General features: G+C 40.2%; 2 protein-coding genes across 12 annotated transcripts in view; one reads left to right on the forward strand and one right to left on the reverse strand.

The window, feature by feature from the left end:
- The window catches only part of LOC141798866 (membrane-associated guanylate kinase, WW and PDZ domain-containing protein 1-like), a 104989-nt gene extending 93405 nt beyond the window's left edge, over positions 1-11584 (forward strand). For 10 of the 11 annotated variants that reach the window (XM_074680759.1, XM_074680761.1, XM_074680760.1 and 7 more), the window contains 8 exons: positions 708-903; positions 1063-1365; positions 3589-3792; positions 4974-5058; positions 5150-5210; positions 6625-6768; positions 6895-7033; positions 8507-11584. In XM_074680759.1, coding sequence (XP_074536860.1) covers positions 708-903; positions 1063-1365; positions 3589-3792; positions 4974-5058; positions 5150-5210; positions 6625-6768; positions 6895-7033; positions 8507-9609 — 2235 coding nt within the window. In that variant the 3' untranslated portion in view covers positions 9610-11584. Of the gene's footprint in view, positions 1-707; positions 904-1062; positions 1366-3588; positions 3793-4973; positions 5059-5149; positions 5211-6624; positions 6769-6894; positions 7034-7644; positions 7737-8506 lie in introns of all 11 variants that reach the window. The other variant, XM_074680770.1, reaches the window with a different exon arrangement.
- A 2477-nt stretch (positions 11585-14061) lies between these two features.
- LOC141799073 (rhodopsin) lies at positions 14062-15126 on the reverse strand. Its single transcript, XM_074681147.1, has one exon. The coding sequence runs from the start codon at positions 15118-15120 to the stop codon at positions 14062-14064; it is 1059 nt and encodes a 352-aa protein (XP_074537248.1). The 5' UTR covers positions 15121-15126.
- Between the last annotated feature and the right edge of the window lie 7783 nt (positions 15127-22909).

Here is a 22909-nt window from a genome sequence, read left to right on the forward strand (position 1 = left end):
GGCCTTACCCACAATCCCTCTGGTTGTGAGCCATATATTTGTCTTTAAAGGGGTGGGGGGTGGGCTGGGCAAGAGTGTGAAGCAGACAGTGAGGAAGAGAGGGAAATGAAATGGCAGCAGGCTTCAGGTCTGCCCCACAGGGGTTACTACTTGTTGTTTGTGCCAAAACAACCGGGCGCTTGTTTTGTACTTGTTTCTGTCAGAGATGTGTGTCGACTCCCACACAGCGCCGTAAGCACACAAGCTTTTTCGTGGCCCCAAAAGGCTGCATTAGCCTTCATGGTGTCTCTGAATGTCAACCATGAAAACCTTCCAAGTTATACAACAGTAGAAAGCTGCCACGTTTGAGTGACACGTTTCAATTTAGATTGAGATAAGTCACAGAGAGTCATTGAGCTCTCTCTGAGCTAATGGCTCAATTAACCACAGTTCAAAGACTCTTAATCAGCTATATTACTTTAGTATAACTGTAAAGCTTCTGTATTCACATCACTCCACAGAGAGGGGATACAATAATTATTTCTTCTTTAGCCAGTCTTCCTTCTGCTATTTTTCCTTCATCTTTATTTCAAAACAAAGGCTTGACTGGTTAATACACGTTTGATTCACATTATCAGGAGCGATCAGCGTTTCTTGAATATATAGACCTTAATCTCTGAGATAAATAAGCGGGAGAGAAAATAATTCTATGGGCTTGCTTATTCCAGATCTACATCGGACATATAGTCAAGTACGGAGCAGCAGATGAGGACGGGCGCCTGCGGTCGGGTGATGAGCTCATCTGTGTGGACGGCACAGCGGTGGTGGGCAAGTCTCACCAGCTGGTAGTGCAGTTGATGCAGCAGGCTGCCAAACAAGGCCATGTAAACCTCACTGTCAGACGCAAGAGCCCTGGATATGGAGGTGATTTTCATTGAAAACGTGTTTATACATGTGTGATGTACTGTTACATGCAATTAAATTAGAGTTGCTACATGAACAGCTCCTTATCTATCAAAATGAAAAGGACTGCAAAGGCAGATTCTTCTATAACCAGTCTGCTCTTTTCCGCGGCTTCCTCAGTGTCAAAAGGAGAAGGTGATGTTCCACCTTCACCGGCATCCTCCCACCACAGCAGTACTCAGGCACCCAGCCTGACAGAAGGCAAGCGGACACCCCAAGGGAGCCAGAACTCTCTAAACACAGTCAGCTCCGGCAGCGGGTCCACCAGTGGCATAGGCAGCGGGGGTGGAGGGGGCAGTGGAAGTGCGGTGGTGCCTGCCTCCTTGCAGCCGTACGACGTGGAGATCCAGCGTGGAGAGAACGAGGGCTTCGGTTTTGTCATCGTGTCATCTGTTTCCCGGCCTGATGCCGGCACAACATTCGGTAAGTGAGAAAGCCGTAAATGAGATTGACAGGAACTTGTATCCAGTTTGACAGGAGAATTAATTCTGTTTACTACAGGCTGATTCCGTTTGACTTCAATGTGATGCAATTGAGACTTTAATCTGACTCAACAGTTTGTTTGTTTGGGCATTTGCAATCTGTAAGGGTGCATCTTGCATGACAAGTGTTTCTGGAGATAATTATTTCTCTACCTTTTTTAATTTCATTCTGTGATGGGGAGCAGTGGAAAGAAACAAAACAAAAAATCCTGATGCAGTTCACTGGCAGGAAGATGTATCCACAGGGTGACATTGTTTTTACGATCACTCCTTTCTGGTTTCGCTGGAATTTAACAGGACATCTCATAATGCCACAGGCCGAGGTCACAAACCTTCTATCATGAGCCCAGGGATAAAGAAATCTCCTTAAGTGCGCGCTCCCTGAGGACCCAGCTGACTGCAGCTTTATCACAAACACCATCATCACAGATTCATGCCTCACAGCTGCCCTCACCATTCATTCAGCACGTAATTGAAGTCTACTTAGCACACTACAAAGCTGTCTGTACCATTTACGTATCACAGCCAAACAGCAGAATTGCATGTATCAAAGTTGCTCAGGCACTGATGAGAAATTGTAGACGTCCTCCTCAAACAAATTCAGTATTAACCTCCAAGTGATGAATTTCTAACAGCAATGTCAAGCCAAGGTCTCTTGTATAGTTAGCCATTATGATGATATACTGTGGAGTGTCACAGGCAAACACCAGAATGGATGTTAGCCACACTGACTGCCCAGGGAAAATCTCATTGATCCCATGGACTAATGGTGTTGCTCTGCAAAATGTGACGTACGAATTAATGTGCTATTTATTGTGACACCAGCAATGATGCCAGTCAACAACCTTGTCAAAACATCTTCCAGTCTTTTGAGGTTTTCTGCTGTCGTGCTTCAGTCTCCCGCTCTGCCGTCACTTTTCCTCTCGGGACAATGGGATGAATGGACTTTGTTGCTTCGATGTTGCTGATCTGGGATCTTACTTCAGTATCTTGCAATCATGCTCATAATGGATTTCAACCATGTGGGACATGACAGAGGAATGTGTTTTACTTATAAAAAAACAAAACATGATAAAGCGCTCTGAGGATTTTTCCGGGAGCACTTCATATTTGTCACTTCATGGAAGAGCAAAGCAGATTCAGCTGTTTCAATCTCCCATACATCGTTGACACATAAACCATTATTCTCTAGTCCATCAGGGCCCATCCCCCTCCTCTTATCCCCTCCTCTCCATCATGACCTGGGGTTGGCAATGTGCTTAACAGATTGAGCATTAAATCCACGGCACTTGCCACACCCTGCAATGTTCCACATGCTGTTATTTAGATAGAGTGACAGGATACAAGAGCATTTTTCAATCAACACAGAGGGAGAAGGTGGTAGTAAATATGGATGTTGCAAAATGCATGATGGAAGAGGAAGTGTGCTGTGGGGAGGAGCAGAGATAAATGGAGTAAGATGGAGGCGAACCTAGAGATCCCCTGGGTCTGTTCAGAGCGTCCGTGTGAACAAGATATGCAGTATTGAGCTCTGTCACTCAGAAGCAGATTGGATTTCTTACCATGCCCTCATTGATCACAGGACCAGCATCACAACACCTCAGTGAGATGCTCCTGCATGTCGTTTGAGGCTGTCAAGACCACACATGTCAATTACCTGCATGTCTCAGACAAGGCTGTGGTGATTGTGTGCTCAGTGATCTTTGGAAAGGAGGTGTTCACATGATGTTGCATCAGTGTATCAATAGGCTGTCAGTCAGAAGCTGCTGGGGCCCTGACCACAGGTTTATGATTTATGGGCCATTGATTATTACGACAGAGGATGGAGGGATGAAGACAGCTTCTGCATTTTCCTGCTGAGCATGTTAATATTGCTTCTTACGTCAAACTGTTCAACTTCTCTTTATTCTCAGCATCAACCTGACAAATGCTGGGCATATTAAATGATTAAAACACATCGTCTATAGTTGACCCTTAAAATTTCTTTCTTTGATTAAACTGGGATGTGGTGATTTGGATGACTTACTTCTCTTTTCATTTCCTCCTCTCTGTTTCTTTCCTCCTGTCATTCCCTTTCACTAAACCAATCAACACAATCAACTATCACCACACACACACGCGAAAAAAAAAAATACACACATCAACATGTATGTTAACACAAAAGCTGGAAATGCCTGTGTGGCCATGCCCCACAAAATAGGACGCATCATCGAAGGCAGCCCGGCAGACCGCTGTGGGAAGCTGAAAGTCGGGGACCGAATCTTGGCTGTGAATTGCTGCTCCATCACCAACAAGTCGCACTCAGACATCGTCAACCTGATCAAGGAGGCCGGGAACACAGTCTCTCTCAGGATCATCCCAGGTGATGGTAAGACCTCTTTTTTTTTGTATCTTGTTTTTGCTTCCAGCCTCACATGGCTGTTCCATAATGCAGAATGATGTGACTTATTCATGGATGTTGTGGGAAGGGAAAGGGCACCGCTGCTCTTCACAGGCAAGAGCACTTTTCATCAGGGTGTGAACCCTGGTGTCTTAGAGAGTGAGTCACTGAGTAGGAGGAAGGTGAAGTTGCCCCCAGAAACCACTCCTGTGCTTTTACAATTCTTCTTTTCCTTTTTTCTGATGTTCTTTGCCAGATGTCTTACCTTTTTAAATATTTTGTCAGCTTGAATGTACTGAGAAAAAAAATCACAGCACACATATCATCAAGCACTTCCGGTTGGTTTTAATCTCTTCAGCTTAGTTAAGTAAAGGAAGTGTATGATATGCTGCACAAGCAGTTTGTAATCAAAAGCTCTGCATTTTGAAAAAATACGTCAAGTGCTGTAACAAGACACATTTCTCGAGGTTTAGCTACAAGTTCACCAATAAAAACAGAGAACAGAGCTGTACTGAAGATGCTCAACAGAACAGGTTTTGAGAGAAGAGGGAATCTGCCTTTTCCCTTGATTATGGACTTGTTTGTGATCATGCATGATTTATAATTTACTTAGGAAAAATGGCAAGCTCATGAGTATCAAATTTTAACTTTTTGGTCCACTCTATTAAATATTAAAAAATAAGTGTAGCTTTCGGAGACCAATTTCCTCCGAGAGGCAGAGACAAGAGGAAGTTGTATGTCTTAACGAGAGGAGAAGAGTGAATAAGGAGCCCAAGATAAATGAGTCAAGTTGATGTGTGCTGCAGTGTTCTTGTTGGTGAAAGATGAAAACTGATGAAAGGCAAGAAAAGACAGTTCCTTCGTTCCTTTCCCGGAAGAGCACATGAAACAAACTGATGCAAGCCACCCATTCTTTTTCTTTCTTTCTTTAATTCTGTTTTTTTTTTTTTTCTGTGCAGTTTGGGGCCGGTGTTGTCTATGAGCAAATGGCAAATGACAACATCACACACAGTTAGCATCAGGTTGAATAGCGTAGCCTGTGGGCGGTTCACTGGACTCTTCTGGACAGTTTTTGTTCTCCATAGTCTCTTTTGTAAATCACAGCTGCAGAGGCATCAGATTTATTTTTAATAACTTTTTTCTTATGTTAATCTCCTGTTTCTTTCCAGAATCTTCCAATGCTTCTCTGCTGACAAATGCTGAGAAGATAGCTACCATCACCACCACACACACACCTCAGACCACAGAGACACGGTAGGTGATAAAGCATCAATTTTAAAAGACCTATGTAGTCAGTTTTTAATGCATGACTTGTGTTCATATGGTTTTTATGCTCTTTTTAAAGGAATAACTCAAAATCAAAAGGAGCTCCCCCTCCTCCACCCACACAAACTCAGACATCACAGGTAAGAATAGATGTTTTCACTCCACAGTTAATAATCATCTGGGTTCCAGTTCAGTATACATTATCAGTAATGAATCATAACTTACATAACAGTAATAAACAGTAAAGGCTCATCAGCCTTGTTAAAGCCTTTGTATATTTCCAGATGATTTCTCTTGGAGGGCATTCCTAGGGTTGCATCAGCTTGTAAACATTAAAAGTGACAGGTTTATGGGTTTAACAAATGTAAAAACTAGAGCCAGAGGGAAGATCAATTATAGCTAATCATGATCTGAAGTAGCTGTCATTGTTGGATTGTTTGACAAAATTCAGCCTCTGAAAATGAGAGGTTTCAAAGGTGTAGGGTGGTTGTGAAACCTTTCATTCATCAGATAATTTGTTTAGATGAGGCAAACTCAGACTAAACATCTCAGTAACAGCCTTGCTAGATGCTACCTACATGCAGGGCTAGCTACCCGTGTGCAATCAAATCACTGTATCATTTTGTGATTAGTTTTAAATCAATATTTTAAAGTATAAGCTTATATGAGATGACCTCTGAAACACCATTAGGTTGAAGCTAATGCTAGCATTTAGCCACTTCCTTGAAAACACTGTAGAAGTTATAAAGTGGATTCTTGGCTAACATTGTGTTAGTTTAGAAAAACTCATAGCCTTTTTTTTTTTAAATGGCAACCCAAACAGTAACCTAGCTTTTAGCTACTGCTTTACCAACAGATTAACTATGTTGTTACTGGGCTTAATACCTATGCTAGCTGTTAGCAAAAGAGGAATCAGGAAGTAGCCCTGTTTCTTTATAAGTTTTGCAGTCACTTGTCTTTTTTAGTCTGTAATAAGTCTTATTAAATTTTAATGTTTTGTCAGATTACACGTTCACTTTACTTGGAACATGACATTGAAGCAGAATTTGAGCTTGCTAGTCTGTGTATCTGAAGACAGATGTTTACTGCTTAGCTTCATCATCATGTAGACTTGGGGGTTTTTATGCAGCTTTCCCCATACTTCCTATTTGATTTCTGCTGTAGTAGGAAATATGATCTTCAACACTGTGTGGTTTGGTTATGAATTAAGTATTGCATCTGTCACCACCAGAAAATAATTTTTTGGAAAAGGCTGTACGTCTGTTCAGAGGGAGCTTTTGATGAGTAAGGTAAATTTAGGTCCAGCCCTTGAGATGCCCTTGCATAGTGATCTGCACCCTCCTCACAGCCTACTGCGACATTAATTATTCATACCTTGTAAACTATTGTACTGCCATTGACATTTTCTAAATTTTTGGCGGACATTGCTTGATTAGCTTTGAAGTTTGGACTCACCTTTTGGCTCCCATGGGGACCTTGGATTAGGCAATCCTCTCTGGTACATCTGTGATGTTTTCTTTAATTTTGTTCCTTCTCTCTTTATCTCTCTTATAGGATGCTGAGTTTTACTCCGTGGACCTTGAGCGAGACAGTAAAGGTTTTGGCTTTAGCCTAAGAGGAGGACGGGAATATAACATGGACCTATATGTGTTGAGACTAGCAGAGGATGGAGCTGCAGTCAGAAATGGCAAGATGAGGGTATGAAACCTTTAAACTCTAGAATTTTGTCTAAAAACTGTTGATATTCTCTTTTTTTCTCTGCTGCACATATCTCTTGGTTAAATTTCCTGTTTTAGAAACATTAAAGAGATACTTCTCTTTCAGGTTGGAGATGAGATACTGGAAATTAATGGAGAGAGCACAAAGAACATGAAGCATTCAAGAGCCATCGAACTGATCAAGAATGGTGGTCGAAGGGCTCGGCTTGTCCTTAAACGAGGAGATGGATCTGTACCTGAATATGGTAGGTAAACATGTAGCAATGTGACCTGCCTCTTCCAGTAAATAGCACTTCTAATGCCCGCTTTGAAACCAAATCATAGCTGTGACAGTAAGTACAGTCGACGAGATTAAAGCTTCTTATCTGCTCAGAGTGCAAAGCGGGAGCATTTTAATAAACAGGTTTTTCTGAATTCATTATCATAAATGATTAACACTGAATAGAAAACATCTATTCTTACAAGACTTGGAGCCAGTTGTTGTCTCAAAACTGATCAGAGAAGCATTGTTTGCTATATAAGCACATTCTTTTGATTTATTCTCTGGATTCGTAGTGAAGGCGTTTTACAGCTGAAGTAATATCTCCTCCTAAAGCTGTTTGCTCTGCTGATGGATGATTCCTCTCACAGTCATATATCTCAGCTTTATTCTGTTTCTTCCCAGAGTTTAATCCTCTGACAACCTGTTGGTGCTGTGTAGTGCAATATGTATTTTCTTAAAATCAGAACCCTTCTTCACTCGATTGAGATGCAGTGTAAAACAGCCTCTTGTCTGTTTTATTTGTTTTCTTCTCTCTATCCCTCCTCCTTTCTCTTTGATCGTCTCTTGTCGCTGGGCTCTTCCTCCTCTCTCCAGCGATGATGGCTCCTCATCTCGCTGTTGGTACAATGAGGAATGACAAGATGGGAGAGCCCTGTTTCTACCTAATGGGCCAAAATCAGACCACGGTTTGTAGCCAAAGTCTGTCCCAACCTGCGTTCCCTCTCATCTTTTTCCTTTCAGTTTTATCCATCGTCCCTTTCAGCTCATCCCTACCTGAATCCCACCTTCTTTGTGTTTGCGTGCAGGTGTGTTTACATAGTGTGCATGCTTCATGTCTTGTCATGCCTGAATTAAACTTCACTGAATTTGACTTCAGTGAATCCGTACGAACAAACCTCCCTGCCTCCGCCAGCTTCACACCAGATATCCTAACTGGGACCTATTAAACGCCTTTGCTCATCACATGCTGCTACCCTAGCAACCTGCCTCTAATTTGGAAGACCTGCAGCCAAACACACATGTGTCTTGTGTTTTTGCTTTTTGGTTTATTCCTTACAAGAATTCACATTGAGCAGTTCACCATTTTCTTTTGAATGATTTCCTAGGTCTGCTGTGCTGTGTCCTTGGTTACCTCTGCCCTACACTTGCCAATGTGTTGTACCTGCTGTTGTTGCTGACATCACCTTGTGTCTCAACCCAAAGTCCCATAGAGAAAACACGTTGAAGTGAAGTAAATCACTTCAATGTATGTGTATTAATGTAAAACAGTATGTTAAGCATCACTTAGCCTGATGTTACTGGGGACAACTTAGCATATGAATGCATGGTTTCCATGAATCTCTGCATTGATTTTGTGTCACAATGCAAAGAGCTCACACGACCCAATAGGAACAGTTATGCAAATTCATGAAAAAGTGTTCATTTACTTATATCAAGCTTCTCCTTCTTCCTGCAGACGGCAGCAGTGACGGGAACCCTCCCACACCCGGGGCACAAAACACTCCGGAAGTGAGAACGCTGCCACAAAACAGCAGATATCACACCTCATTGGAGTCCAGTTATCCACCAGACCTTCACAAACCATCACGCCAGGAGGAGGCTGCGCGTGGCCGAGACAGGGACAGGAACAGGGACAGGGCTGGGCCAGACCAAATGGACTACCAGGGCCGGCAATTTAACCCCCACCATCATCACACCTGGAATAACAATCACAGTCAAAGTACCCCCAGACAGCAGTCTCCAGAGAACAACAACAGCAGTGGCAACAAGAAGAGCCGAGGCCGCAAGGTCAAGAAGTCAGAGTCGGAGAGTGGCATCTCTAAACTCCTAAAGACTCTGAGGAAGGACAGTTCGGGGAAGAAGGCTGCAGCTGCAGAGAAACTGAGGGGGCGAGAAATCTCGAGCAGCAGCTCTACTTTGGACGGTAGATTTCGTCCACAGCGCCGCGGCTCTCTCGATCGCTCACCAACCCGTAAGCGCGCCTCATCGCCTGATCGTCGACGGGCGAAGTCGATGGACCGCAGGGCAGAGCGTGCCCAACGGGACCGCACACCTGAAAGGGAGTATGACGATGGAGGGTTCCTAGCAGTCACCCCTGAGCGCAAGTTCTACGAGCGGAGGCTCCTCAAGGACTCACAGATAGCTGGGAGAGTCAGGGAGGCTTCAACCCCCGAGCGTGCCAACAACAACGCGGACTCCTTGTCTCTTTCTTCCAGGGGCCGTACATATGAAAGAGCCACGAAGAACGGCAACCTCCTGAGAGACTCTTCCTTAGAGAGGAGGGAGGAGGGATATCAAATGAACGGGACGCCGGAGAGGCGATACAGAATGGAACGGGACTCTTCCCCTGACAGCAACTATAGTCGGGATGAGCTGAACTATGCAGCAGCACCCAGACTGAAGGACTACTACAGCATGATGAAGAACAACGCTGCACACAACAATGCTGCCTACAATAACACAGGTCATAACAATAATGCTGTCGGCCGCAGCCCCAACCAGCTCCCTGAGCCCAAGAGACGGCTGTACAAAGAAAGCCCCAAAGACCTCAGCATCTAGAGCAGAGCAGAGATCCCCCTCGCCACTCTCTCCTCTATCTGTGCAAACTATGTACCATACACTGGAATTGGACTTCTGAGGACAAGAACTCTTGTGCTTTATTTGGTCGACTGGTTTATTAATTGATTTGATTGACTTAACTATTTGTGATTCCATCCAGAGATTCAAAAAACAGCAGGAATACGATCCTTCTATCAGTTCACACTGGTTGTTTTGTCACTGCTCTGGTTATTTTGAACATAACTGAAGTTGTTGTACTATAGTAAAGGTATTGTATGTGCCTGCATATAAAATCAGTGATATTGCTTTTTGTAGGCATTGCTGAATCTAAATATTTGTTCCCTCAGAGGTATGAAACATTCTTCCAGTTGTGGTAACTTCTTACTACTAAGCTTGTTTTCAACTTGTTTTGTAGATGTCTTTTCCATTCCTCGATTGCTTTACTGAACAAACTATAGCACAAGACACTGATGGTTCAAGAGAACTGTGTAAGTCCTGATGGACTCGAGGCAAAAATCTAAATTGAAGATCTGATGGTGAAAGTAGATTGATAATTATATAAATAATATATGACTTCGTTGCATTTTACTCACTATTTATTTTGAATTTGGCACATATCTTGAACAAGCTTTGTCAAATCTTTGAGGACCAAGGTAGAAGTGCACACTGTACCTGAGGTAGCATGTTGTGCCCTTACTTGTGTTGCAACATTGGAATGTGTGGCAGCCCAACTTCCTTAAGCTAAATACACCTACTCACAGATGAAATCAGTCAACTGATGTGAAAATTGGCAGTAGTGTTGTCGGATCCTTGCTTGAAGTGGGGTTATAAAAATAGCTTGATTACTGTGGATTTCTTTGTTCCTCGGTGTACAGATGTAGCAGAGAAGGAACCCGACTTACTTTCAATTATGAGCAAACTCTTCTGGTAGATTCTCTGCTTTGGAAAAAAAACTTATCTAAATTTGTTTCTCAACAAGCTTCAATTCAACATCAAAGAGGAGTCTTCATTAAGCCAGCTTGAAGCTGCCATAAAATGTTATTTATCAGATATGCCAAAAAAAAGTAGAGAGAAACAAATGTGTAAATTATCCCTGTGCAAGTTGCATGTGTAAGTTTAAGTGTAGTTTAACCACGTATTCTGTTCAAGTCTTGAGCAAGAATAATTGATAAGGAACATGCACTGTAACCTCACAGTAATTGTTGGCCCTGTCCTCATGGTGATGATCCACATATTTGTGCACCAAACACCTCCTGGGCCCTGACACAAATAACTGATGTGGTTTGTCGTGTTGGTAACATACGGAGAGTCCCCAGTACAGGAGACGACCAATCTGCCATGCTGAGCCATGCTGTCACGCCACTGGAGTCTGACTGCTGCTTTATAATGTGTTTTGTGTGTATTCTCTGTTTTATGTTTCATTAGAGAACTTAAAATATATTGGATAATCCACAACAAATGCATTGTTTGATCACTGTTGTTGCCATGGTACTGTATTAACAGAAAAAAAGAAGAAAAAAGAAAAGACACATTTAAGAACTTAACCTGTTGGCCATCACCTGTAAAGATTTTTTCCAGTATAACTATTAGGAATCTGTCAAGGATTAAAATGTTGCCTTTTTCTTGTACAAAAGAGAAATTTATGAAAACCTCAGCAGTGAGGAATGTGATATTGTGTTTATATCTCTTAAATGGACCTGATGACTTATGGGAAATATGTTGATTTACTCTGGATCAGGTATGTAAAGACATTTTAAAAATGAAAGACTGTATTTGGTCAATCAGAAACTGATGGTTTGAATCTCTCTCGATGGTTAGCCTGCCTTTGTATTATAAAGCACTTGTATGCAGTCTGTGTTCTTCAAGCATTAGTTCTTGCAATGTGCTCTGGACATAATGCTGTCTCTGTGTTGATAAAAGCAGTACATGTATATGGGCCAATCTTTTTTATAAAACTATGCATATATAAATACTACATTGTTCATAGCTTTATTTGACCCATGAAGCTATACATAACATTAGTCTAAGTACAAGTAGATGTGGACTTATCCAGCTTCTTTCCTTGAGATGGATTACAATGTATATGTAGCTATCAAAAGAAGTCTGTGAATGCTATTTTTATTATCAAATAAAGTTTTCCATACAAATTCAAAAGGATTTCATATTTCTGCACAGCCGTTTCTCAGTCAAGTCTCCGGAGAGGCTTCACTCCCTTTGATCAAAACACTCTGGTGTGTGTCGTGATCACACCACGCAGCTTCAGAGACTTTGTTTCACTGAAGTTAGACACTAGTGGAATTTTTCTATATTTAAACATTGATCATACATCGGTTTACACAACAAAAATCATATGACTGACATGAGAATAATAAATGTAGGTATGTCACCAGCATAGGCTGACAACTGCCTGATGTTAAGGAATTTTGTTCTATTTATTCAACACATGACTGATTTTATAAGCAGTACTTTCTCACTCCAGATGCTCCCAACAAGATAACAAATGATGCATTCTTACTTGATAGAAAGTCAGAGGATACATGGCTTAACCAGTTATTTGAAACTGTACAATAACTCAGAGGGAAAACTTAAGAGAGATTTGGAAAAGAGAAACAATGCAGGGTCAGTTTTCTGTTTTACTCAGCTATGTAATATTCAGCTCTCTGAAGCCATCATTTGTTGAAAATGGTATAATATCTGATTATTATTCCATCCATCTATCTAGTACATAAATCCCTAGTGCTACTGACATCTCCCTCCAGTTGTCCTGTCAAATAATGATAAAATAATCAAAACATAAAAAAATGCATTCCAGGTATCAGAATCTGATTAGGTAGCCTAAGTTATTGTAGATTTCCTGTTAGTTTGCTAAATTCAAGCACAAAGTGACTGCTTCTCTCTCAGCTGGAGCTTGACATCAAGATGCTCAGTGAGAATCTGAATTCCATCAGTTAGACAGTTACTATGGCTACAAATGAAAGTCATTTTGGGTTGGATTTTAAGGTGTTAAGATTTTCTTCAGTGAGTCTAACTATCAAAACAAAAAAACTGAAAAGGTATCACATAGTTGGTTCAGTTCTCTGTCATGTATCATCGTCCTGTGGACCACAGAAACACTAAGATATGGACCTGAACAGACTTCAGTTGGATCACTGAGTCAGTAGATGATATCCACTGTCAGCTATGACAAGGGTTTGGAAACATTTCATTTTTTTATTAATCCTGGTTCCAATAACAGTTCTACCCATCAATTCCTGATTTGAAATCAATTTGTTTTGGAGAGTAAAAAAAAATAAATAAAAATAAATAAATAAATAATAATAATAATAATAATAATAATAATAATTACTATTATTATTATTGCAAAAACAAAAGTAAAACTGTCTTTAAGCAACAAAATTAATACTTTTTAATGCTACTTCTCTGTGTCTGTGATCAACCTGACCAATCCTTTTACAATATGTGGACCCAAAGTCCCTACGACACTACACTGAGCAGTGGTGCTCAGCTGCCCCTGCTCTATAATTATAGGGGAAACACGGTTTTTGCTAGCCATAGTGTTTCAAATGTTATACCGGATCCTTTTTTCAGTACCAGCTTTAACTCAGGGCTCATATGGCTTGTGGGTGATCTGAGGACATGGACAAACGCAAGTGAGAGGAGCCAGTTTACATTCCACAACCTTATCATCAAGGTGTCTCTTAGTCATACTCATTTGTGTCATCCAATAAGTCCCCCTGTCTTCACCTTTAATTAACGTGATTAATATTCATCATCAGATAAAGTTGGTGTTGGGTCATGGGTGTATTCATCCCTGATGAATAATGTCATAATCCCTTAGGTAGGCCAAGTTCTAAATCCAAGGTGACCTGTGATTGAAATGATATTACTGTAGCATTGCAGAAGCCTCTAAAGTTCTGATACGAAAAATTTCTGTGTAGTCATGTTTCTGTGAAAGAAGTGTAGTAGTTACTAAGATTGTAACTCTAAAAGATGAAATGACTCGTGACATGCTTTCTGAACGAGTTATTCAATTTTATTCATTTGATTAAATATACTGCATTCAATTAAACTTTGCCACCCAAGTTGTAAGTAAAACATACAGTATGAGTCAATTGCAAAGTGCATTTTATTTTACGTTGCCTTGATTACATGCCTCTACATTCAAAAATAAGCTAGTATCATATAGAATCCAACTGTAAAAGATTGACATGTCTTTCCCTTTGCTCTCAGGAAAAAATATCACATGGATAGATGAGTTGGATTTTCTGTACATACAGGAAAAACACTGTTATGGGCTGATCTTTCCTGCAACTGTCTTTAGGTTGAACCAACTTCTTGTTAAAAATACAAAAAAGAAGTTATCTCTGTAGACATGAGCCTTCAGTCGTTTCCCCGGGGAGCGGAAGTCTTCTTCTTGGACAGTGGATACCAGAGCCTGTGTTGAGATTCCTCTTATGCAGGAGACACAGAGCTTGAGGAGACAGAGGAGGCCTCGGTCTTGGAAGTAGATGCTCCCTCCTCCTCCTCGAAGGGGTTCTTTCCGCAGCACAGGGTGGTGATCATGCAGTGACGGAACTGCTTGTTCATGCAGATGTAGATCATTGGGTTGTAGATGGAAGAACTCTTGGCAAAGAAGGCTGGGATGGTCATGAAGACCGGTCCAAACTCAGAACCTTGATGTGTGAAGATCCACCAGGCCACACCAGCATAGGGCAGCCAACATACCAGGAAGGCAATGACCATGATAACGACCATGCGGGTGACTTCCCTCTCTGCCCTCTGGGTGGTCTCCGACTCCTGCTGGGCAGCAGCAGCTTCCTTTACAGCGCAGAGCAGGCGGCCATAGCAGAAGAAGACAATAGTGATGGGGATGAGGAAGTGGCAGGTGAACATGTAGACCACAAAGGACTCGTTGTTAAAGCCTTCGGCACGTGTGTAGTAGTCCACTCCGCATGAACACTGCATGCCCTCGGGGATGTAACGGGACCAGCCGACCAGAGGAGGTACTGCACAAGCACTGGCCATGATCCAGGTGACTGCCAAACCCATGATTGCATGATTCTCCCCGAAGCGGAAGTTGCTGATGGGCTTGCAGACGACCAGCCACCTTTCAATAGCCAGGATAACCAGAGACCAGAGTGCAATCTCACCACCGAGGGTAGCAAAGAATCCTTCCAGGTTGCAGCCAAGGCGTCCAAGAACAAAGTAGCCGTGCATCGAGGTGTACATGGTTGTGGTGAATCCTCCAAACACCATAAAAAGGTTAGCCACTGCAAGATTCAGCAGGATGTAGTTGAGAGGGGTTCGCAGCTTCTTGTGTTCAAGGGTGACATACAGAGTCAGGAAGTTGATGGGGAAGCCGAGAAGGATGAGCAGGAACATGTAGGCACCCAGGGCAGCATAGGCTGCAGGGTTGACAAGGTAGTACTGAGGGTATTCATAAGGACTCCGGACAATACCCGTGGTGTTTACCATAGGGACATAGAAGAATGGTCCCTCCGTGCCGTTCATGGTTGCGGCTAGTGTTTGCAATCAGCCCCTCGGAGGTGTTTCTTCTGGCTGTTCACGACAGTGATGGAGACGGACCTTGTAATAAGTGGGCCCACCCTGGGCTTTTAAAAGGTACACCTTGGATTATCACTTTCCAAATCCGTCAGCACCAAGTGATTTAGGCCACGGTTAATATCTAATCCAGCCACCACTGCAAACATAACTGACCACTCATCAAGATATTAAGGTTACACCTGTTCATGCCTATCATGGGCCTTCTAGTAACTGCTAATTTTAGGGTATGATTAAATATGGTGGAAAAACTGTGTTAAAGTGCCTTTTGCCTTAAATCTCAGCCTTTTCCCGGGTGCTCATTACTCTTAATACAAACTTACAGATATGAATGTGTGCAGAGATTTATATTTAAGTACCAATGTTAAGCTGTAATAGCTGTGTAATGAACTCATTACCTGGACTAGCTTTAGGAGTCTCCCTTGCCTCTGATGGGAGATGCTACTGACCCCCCAGCCCTAATCAGAGCATCAGCAGTAAGTGTGAATTAATGCGTAAGGATTTGATGGCAGGTAACTTTAAAATTTCACTGAAATTAATCCTACTAGCAAACTAACATAATGACCTAAATATAAGAGTTATTTCCCTCAAAATAAAATTTTAATAAGCCTTGCTGAAAATCCAACAGACTGCAGGTTTTTTTGTTTTTCTCTAGTATTAAAATGCTGACACCATAAGTTGGTTCATCATGCATGTGATCACTTTTTATTCCATTTAAATTTGACAAATTTATTCCATGATATTTTAAACACATTAATTATCATTTTTTATCTCGGTTGCGATGGATGGGGGGTTTAGATTTAGTAAGAGAATTTTATACAGCACTTTTACAATTTGGTCTCAGAGGAAATAAACAAATGAATTCTATTTAGTATGAAAAGCCAGAACCTGTCTTATAGTACTAGCCTTTGGTCCACTCAAAAGAAAAAAAAAAAAAAACGCAGATAAAAAGTCACAACTACAGTAGTCTTATTTTATTTCCAAATCTCCCATTAATCATTTCATTAATCATTTCATAATCATTGAGCTTTAGACAGGATATATGATTTTAAAACTGCAGATACTCATTTTCTGTAATGGTCAGCAGCAAACCGTAATCATTGATCAGTTTGGCATTTAACTCGCAAACTGACGAGTATGATTTTTTTAAACAAACAAAAAAAGGTCAAAAATTCACTGCATCTCTTTTCATGATCTGTTGGTTTTACATGACCAGTATCTTCACTTTATAAGTGTTTTACCATAAAAATGACACATTGACCCAAAAGTGACAAACAACCAGAAGCTCAAAAACATTATTTTTGTCATTTTCCCTGATTATGTATTTCCTGTACATTTTAGAAATTCATAGGGATTTTTTTTTTCAATCATAGAAAAAATTCACAATATTTCAAAGAGTACATCACATTCTGTGTAAATGTGGGGCAAGTGGTCAATTCTCTGTAATGCTGTGGATGCTGTGCCACTGCTGAGTTGAAGACAATCTCAGCTGTTGGTAAATAGCTCAGCACTTTACTAATGGGTGTTGTATTAAAGAGATTTGGGGCTTATGGGTGTGTTACTCTCTCAGGCCTGTAATGGATTTAATGTCACAGAGGGTCACTCTCAATCAGCAGGGCAATCCTGTCTTCAGACATGGTATCTTATTTATCTCCTTTTGTATTCAGATATTTGTTAAAGATTGATTGGACAGTCACAATAAAGAAACTATACAAGCTTTGACAAGTTGTGAATGGGTTTAATCTCTTTCATGAAAGGAAATGGAGTTCATTTTCAGTGTGTTGTCAGTACTTTTTATTGGAATCTTCATCATGAGCAAAATGCTACTGAACAAAAGCGGTAAAATGTTTTATTTGATCTGGACAATTATTACACAACAGCTTAGACTTGACAGTCATGTAGAACAGTCAGTGCTTTTGAATTGCGAGTTTTATTGTTGAATTAATGAACACTGGCTCACAAAGTCACAGGGAACTTGTGCCTTTGTTCTCCTGAGGGCAGACTGTTCAGTGTTTTATTGCTTCAGTCAAAAAGTACTAGGAACTTATTTATGACGAAAAGGAGTTACATATCATGAACAAGCCAGTCATTAAATACTTGTTTTAATTTCTTGGATCAGGATTACATCTGAAAAAGCCTTTTTTGATATCTTCAGGATGAAACTGCAGCTGGAGACAATTTAGCATTTTTCCTTAAAACACACTTTTCAAAAGATACATTTTCAGATTTTTGGTTGACCTTTCTTTCTGCTCTATTGTCACACTTTATAATACCAAATCATGCCCACAGGTTTACACATTAACACTGTCCTGCTGAATAGTATTCTTCTCCAGTGTCTTCAGTTTGAAACCTGCACGTATGAAGAGGCTTAGCAGATTTTTGGCTCTCTTAGTAAACATTGCTCTCTGGTGGAGAAACGACAGCATTGGTTGAGTAATGAATGCAGGTAGTTCACAAAAGCAGAACACTATTCAATAGTCAATGGCGTCTTAATGAACTAATGCTGTGTTGTGATTTCTTTGAAAAACAAGTAAAAAAGAGGAAAACTGCTGAACGACTGAAGGTTTGGAGTGCATGGTTTTGAGCCTAAGTTGTTTCGCAAGTAAAAGGGATTTGATACTTCTGAATACAAGTAATAGACGTTGATGAGTTTTTTTTGTTTGTTTGTTTGTTTTTTGAACACTCATGCTTTCAAGAACATCTGTAAACTGGATTAAATTTCAAGCAAAGACTTCCTCTGAAGCAGCCATAGGCTTTTACAAATAATATGTTAACAGTGAAGATCAAACATGTATTAGCTAAGCCAATGCATCAAGTGTAAAGTCTAATAAAACGCTAGCATTTATTTTGTCGATCATCAATGCCTCACTCCTATGAAATAAACTACTCAAAATACACTCAAGTCATCAAAGAGCTGGAAAGAAGTTGAAGACAAAGGCTTGAAAGTTAGTAACAATCTGTGCAGCACATATTCATTCACATGCTGTAAAAGGATTTACAGATTCAAGAGGAGACAGGCACAGACCTAAAGCTAAGCTGCTAAATCTCTCTGCTTGGTTAAAAGAATCCAGTGGTGCTCGCTGCCCTCTACTGGAAGCAAAAGCAACTACAGTCAAAAGGGTCTGAGGGTCTATTTAAGTCACTACCATATAAAGTCTATTGTCTGTTGATTTAGAATACATCCTTTAAATTCATGATCATATAATTTTTTCGACTGTCCTTTTTATTTTCTTTTTTTATTTTTTTTATTTTCTTTTTTTTTTTTTTTTTTTTTTTACAAAATTTAGAGTTAATGTGAACAGACTTCTCTTTCTTTATTTCCTTGAAGAGTAGAGGAGTCCAGTGAACAGCGGTGTTCCTCAGTGTACATTTAACCACTTCTGCTACACTCAAATGTTTTCTAGAAATATGCTGCTTTTAAAATACAAAGCATAATTCAAGATTTACACACTGGATCTTAACCGAAGCACAGGACTGACAAAATCAACCTAGTAGGACTCCTTTGCCCACTTTGGATGAGCTGGAAAAGCTTTGCTTCCTACATTAATCACTTTATGACAAATTTTGCAGATTATAATTAAAAGCACTACAAATGTTTGATTTTAGGTTATGAATCAGTTTTATTAACCTGGGTCACGGTTACACAAAAGTCTCCTGTCTCCTGTAATACTGCTTAAATATGAAAGATGGTAGCTTGGGCCCATGTTTGGGTTCCAGGAAATGACATTGTTCTGCTGAACTCACTTTCCAGACAAAAAAAAAATGCACAACATGTATCTAAAAGTATCCATCTTTAGTTGATAGATTCCTCAGAAAAGACCTCAATAATGAATAATACATGTGGATTCAGCCTTATCCTTATGAATAGTGCATGGTGTTCTCTCCAAAGGGAACAGCTCAGGAGATGTAGTGCCTGCAGGTGTGCTAATGTGTACAGTAGACATGGTCTCAAGGAAACATTGTTCAAATTCTTCCTCACCCATAGAGAATAGTCCCAGCATGAGTTCTTAAATAACACAAGCAAGTAGTGTGTCACTACAGAACTTTATCTTCCTTCTGTGTTTGATTGTGGAGATTTGTGATCCCTGTTTGAATCTGTTTCTATTATTGCTTCCATTGTTGTCTTTTTACATTTGGTCTCTTCTGCCTATTTTCCCAATAAAACTTAAAAAAGACACAACTTCCCTTCCTGACTCGAACCTTTTTTTTCCTCTGAAGATGACTGTAGTTTTTAGAGGACAAACGTGTGGGCTGAGTGTGATGCTCTCTCACTCTGCCCACAGGAACTCTCTTGCCGAGTGACCGGTAGAGAGGAGGGAACACTGTGACCAGGACATGGCACATCACAAACACCACCCGCTCCCACATACATTTCATACTGAGGGTTGTACATCAGTCAGTAGGGTAGAGAGACAAAAATAACTTGAGCTGCTGTGCAGAATGTCAGGCTTCATTCACGGTTTTACTCTCAGATCAATAAAACTCAGCGCTGAAAATAAACTCTTTGGTTCTCTACTCTAGAGACTACAAATAAATAAGATTAAAGAGTATTTTACATTTTCTGAGGGTTTGACAAATGACCTCAGGTGGCTTTTATAAAATAAAATAATTAATATTTTACTCCTTTAAAAAGTAACAAAAAGCATCTTGGCTACCATTACTTTAAATGTTAGAATTTAATGATTAAATGTATTAATTGTAACAAACAGAATGTTTTGAGTTCATAATTTATCAATATTTATATATAATATATATTACTTATAGTAGCAAATCAAAGTATTCGCTAACAAAAAAATAAATTGTTGTAAATACTTTCTAAAAATATACATAAATAGGCATATTAAAGCTATTGAGAGTTTTCAGTTAGTGTTGCTTTTGGCGCCCCCTGTGGTCAAAGCTTGCTTTTTTAATCTGTGTTCTGTAAATTTGTAATTTCTGTTTCTTGGCAAAAAATTATTCAAACACAGGTCGAATACATTGTTCACCAACAGCCTTTGCCACGGATCATGTTAAAACAAAAAAACTGTATTAGCACCATGCAGTTACTTGTAACCAGTGGCCACTGAAGTTAAATATGACTATCAAGAAGTTTTACATTTTTCTTTAAATTATTTAAAGTTTTTAGGTCAGAAAGAAAAATCAAAATTGATTTCAGACTGTTTCAGAAGTAACTGAAAATTCTCACAGGCATTATGCATTTACCATACCAGAGACATGTGAAATAGAAAAAGTGACCTTATCACATCAGCTAAACAAATTCTGAGTCGTATCTCATTACCAAGATATTATAGACAAATTGTGAGAGCATTCCCTTCTCATTCCTCATTATAAATACATATATAAATGTGTAATATACTAACATGGACATTATGAACCACTGTATAAAAACCTTGCTTTGGTTAGTTCAGGCTTTGCATTTTCCTCACATTTGAGTTCACATCAGGGCTGTAAATGAATCAAAGCTTCATGAAAAAGAAGGTGCTGCACATGCTTCATACTAACCAGCAGTGGGAGCTCTTAACCTTCACTCCACTCACTTGCCGCGACAATATTCACGTTCTACTTTATTACTGCTTCGACAGCAAACGACTGAAGCAATATTTGCATCTTGTTGCTGAATTAGACACACCATTCCAGGCTGGCAGGATTTCAGGCTGCCAATTCAGCCTCTCCTTTATACATTATTCAATGTGTTGGTAACAGCAGAGCTTCCTCTAAATCCTGATGCATGTCCATGTTTCTTTAACTAATTCACGGCTTGTTGTTGTTGTTTTTAACACCATCACTGTTATTACAGTGTGAATGAGGGTTCGTCAGTTCTCTCAGAGGGCAGAAATGTGTGTCAGATGGACCTGTCAGACCAGCCCCTCTTATCAAAGACTGTTATTTGTCAGGAAAGGTTACGGGGCCAGTTCAGTCACTTAAAAGCACAGAAAGGATGAGGTCAGAGGTGTTGTCCCAGCTTCATTCACCAGAGACTCGCAGGAAATCAAGTCATATCACACCAACACTATCCACTCTCTTTGGAAATCATCAAGGGATGAGGGATTTATCAGGCTGGTTTTCAGGGCTTCTGAATCCTGTATGAATTTACTGATCCTCTCAGAGCTATCAAAGTGGCCTGAAATTACAAACACCTTTTAATATTCTGGTAGACTTTGTCTCCACTCTATCAATTTTTGTGGTCTTTAAAATATAATTTTCCAGCCATCCTACAAATAGCTGGATTCAAATAATTTTAAAGTTATTTTGAGTTTATTTCGAGCCTGTGCTCTTTCACTCTCTCCTTGTGCTTTATTCCACTGTTCTGTCCTTTTATCTTTTGTCAGTCCTGCTCCAGTGTCAGCAATCTCTACAGAATAAATCCAAGAAATAGTTTTCAGCAGAGAACAACACATATCTCTCTTTTTACTGCTTAACTTTGTCGCCTGGTGTGGTGTTGTCATAGAGACATCAACGTGCTGTAAATCACTGTGGTCCTGTTCGACCCGACAGAGAAATTGAGAAATAGCATTTAGAATCAACCTATTTTGGTGCTGATAATCTCATTTTAAAGTATGAAATAAGATCAGGCATATATCTAGAAGAGAGACTTTTTCAAGATCACTAGGTACTTTGAAGAGCAATTAAAAAATTCCTCTGTGGCCTTCAGTAAAACACCTTTGTGAGCACCACTGTAAGTCTGATACATTCCAACAGGAATAGGATCTTAAAGATTGTTTTTTTCTTTTTCCATGTAGAACATTTTGTGCTATGCTGTGCTGTATGAAAAGGACATTACTAATAAAGTTTGATTAATTGATGAATTGATCTTTCGCCTGAGTCCCAGCTAGTGATGGGAGGCTGCACTACAGCTGAGATTCAACATAAGGCCGTCATTCTGGGCCTCTGGGACAATGGTAAAAGTATTGATGCTTCATCCAACAGGCAGGTGAATCTGAGGCTGAATAGCAAAGAAGATATAGTCCAATTCTGTAGTTGACCGAACACAGACATCCCTAACGGCAGGTAAACTACGAAGTGTTGATGGCAGACAACAACCAAGTTATTTCAACAGTGCAATGTTTGTTAAGCCAATGATCAGGATTTAGCAGATTTATAGCGGAGTGAGCATCTGTCAAAAATGCGATCTTTGGGGTGAAGCCGGGGCTGCTCTAGTGTACACACAGAGAGAGCTGAAGCGAGCGTCCTGAGGGGTAAGGAGGAAACACACGCTGATATGATTGATGACACGAAAGATACGGTTCTTAAGCTTCCTGCCACAGTCCCAGTGTGGGAAAATTTTGTTTTTTAACAGAATGAATAAACAAAGTGTGAGCTCATGAACACCAATGAGCTGATATGTCACATTTGTTTTAAAATAGTGGCGACGAAGAAGAAGAAGAAGGGGAGGTGCAGTGGAGCCTTGTTCTTTGACAATCTGCTCTTACTGAGGCTTTTGGTCTGCAAAGTAATTAGAAATAAAAGTGCCAAATGGTGGGCGCTCAAAGACAGCTACATTGCCAAAGAAATGCAGCCCTTCAATACGGTTGAAAGCCAGAAATGTTCAAAATGTCTGACAGACAGTACGGATTGACTGGGGAAAAGGACATGTTACAAACAATTCAGGAACTGTATAAATTCCCTTTTATTTAGGCTATAGTTTTTATTGTTGTTTTTTTTTTTGGAGTTTCGTTTTTTATTTAGAGACAGGGTCTATGTTTTATTGTTTTTGATTAGTATTAATCATTTTCATTGA

Source organism: Halichoeres trimaculatus, unplaced genomic scaffold (assembly GCF_033239565.1).
Source record: "Halichoeres trimaculatus isolate MK-OKI-2021-1 unplaced genomic scaffold, fHalTri1.1 fHalTri1_scaffold_11, whole genome shotgun sequence".
Classification (NCBI taxonomy): domain Eukaryota; kingdom Metazoa; phylum Chordata; class Actinopteri; order Labriformes; family Labridae; genus Halichoeres; species Halichoeres trimaculatus.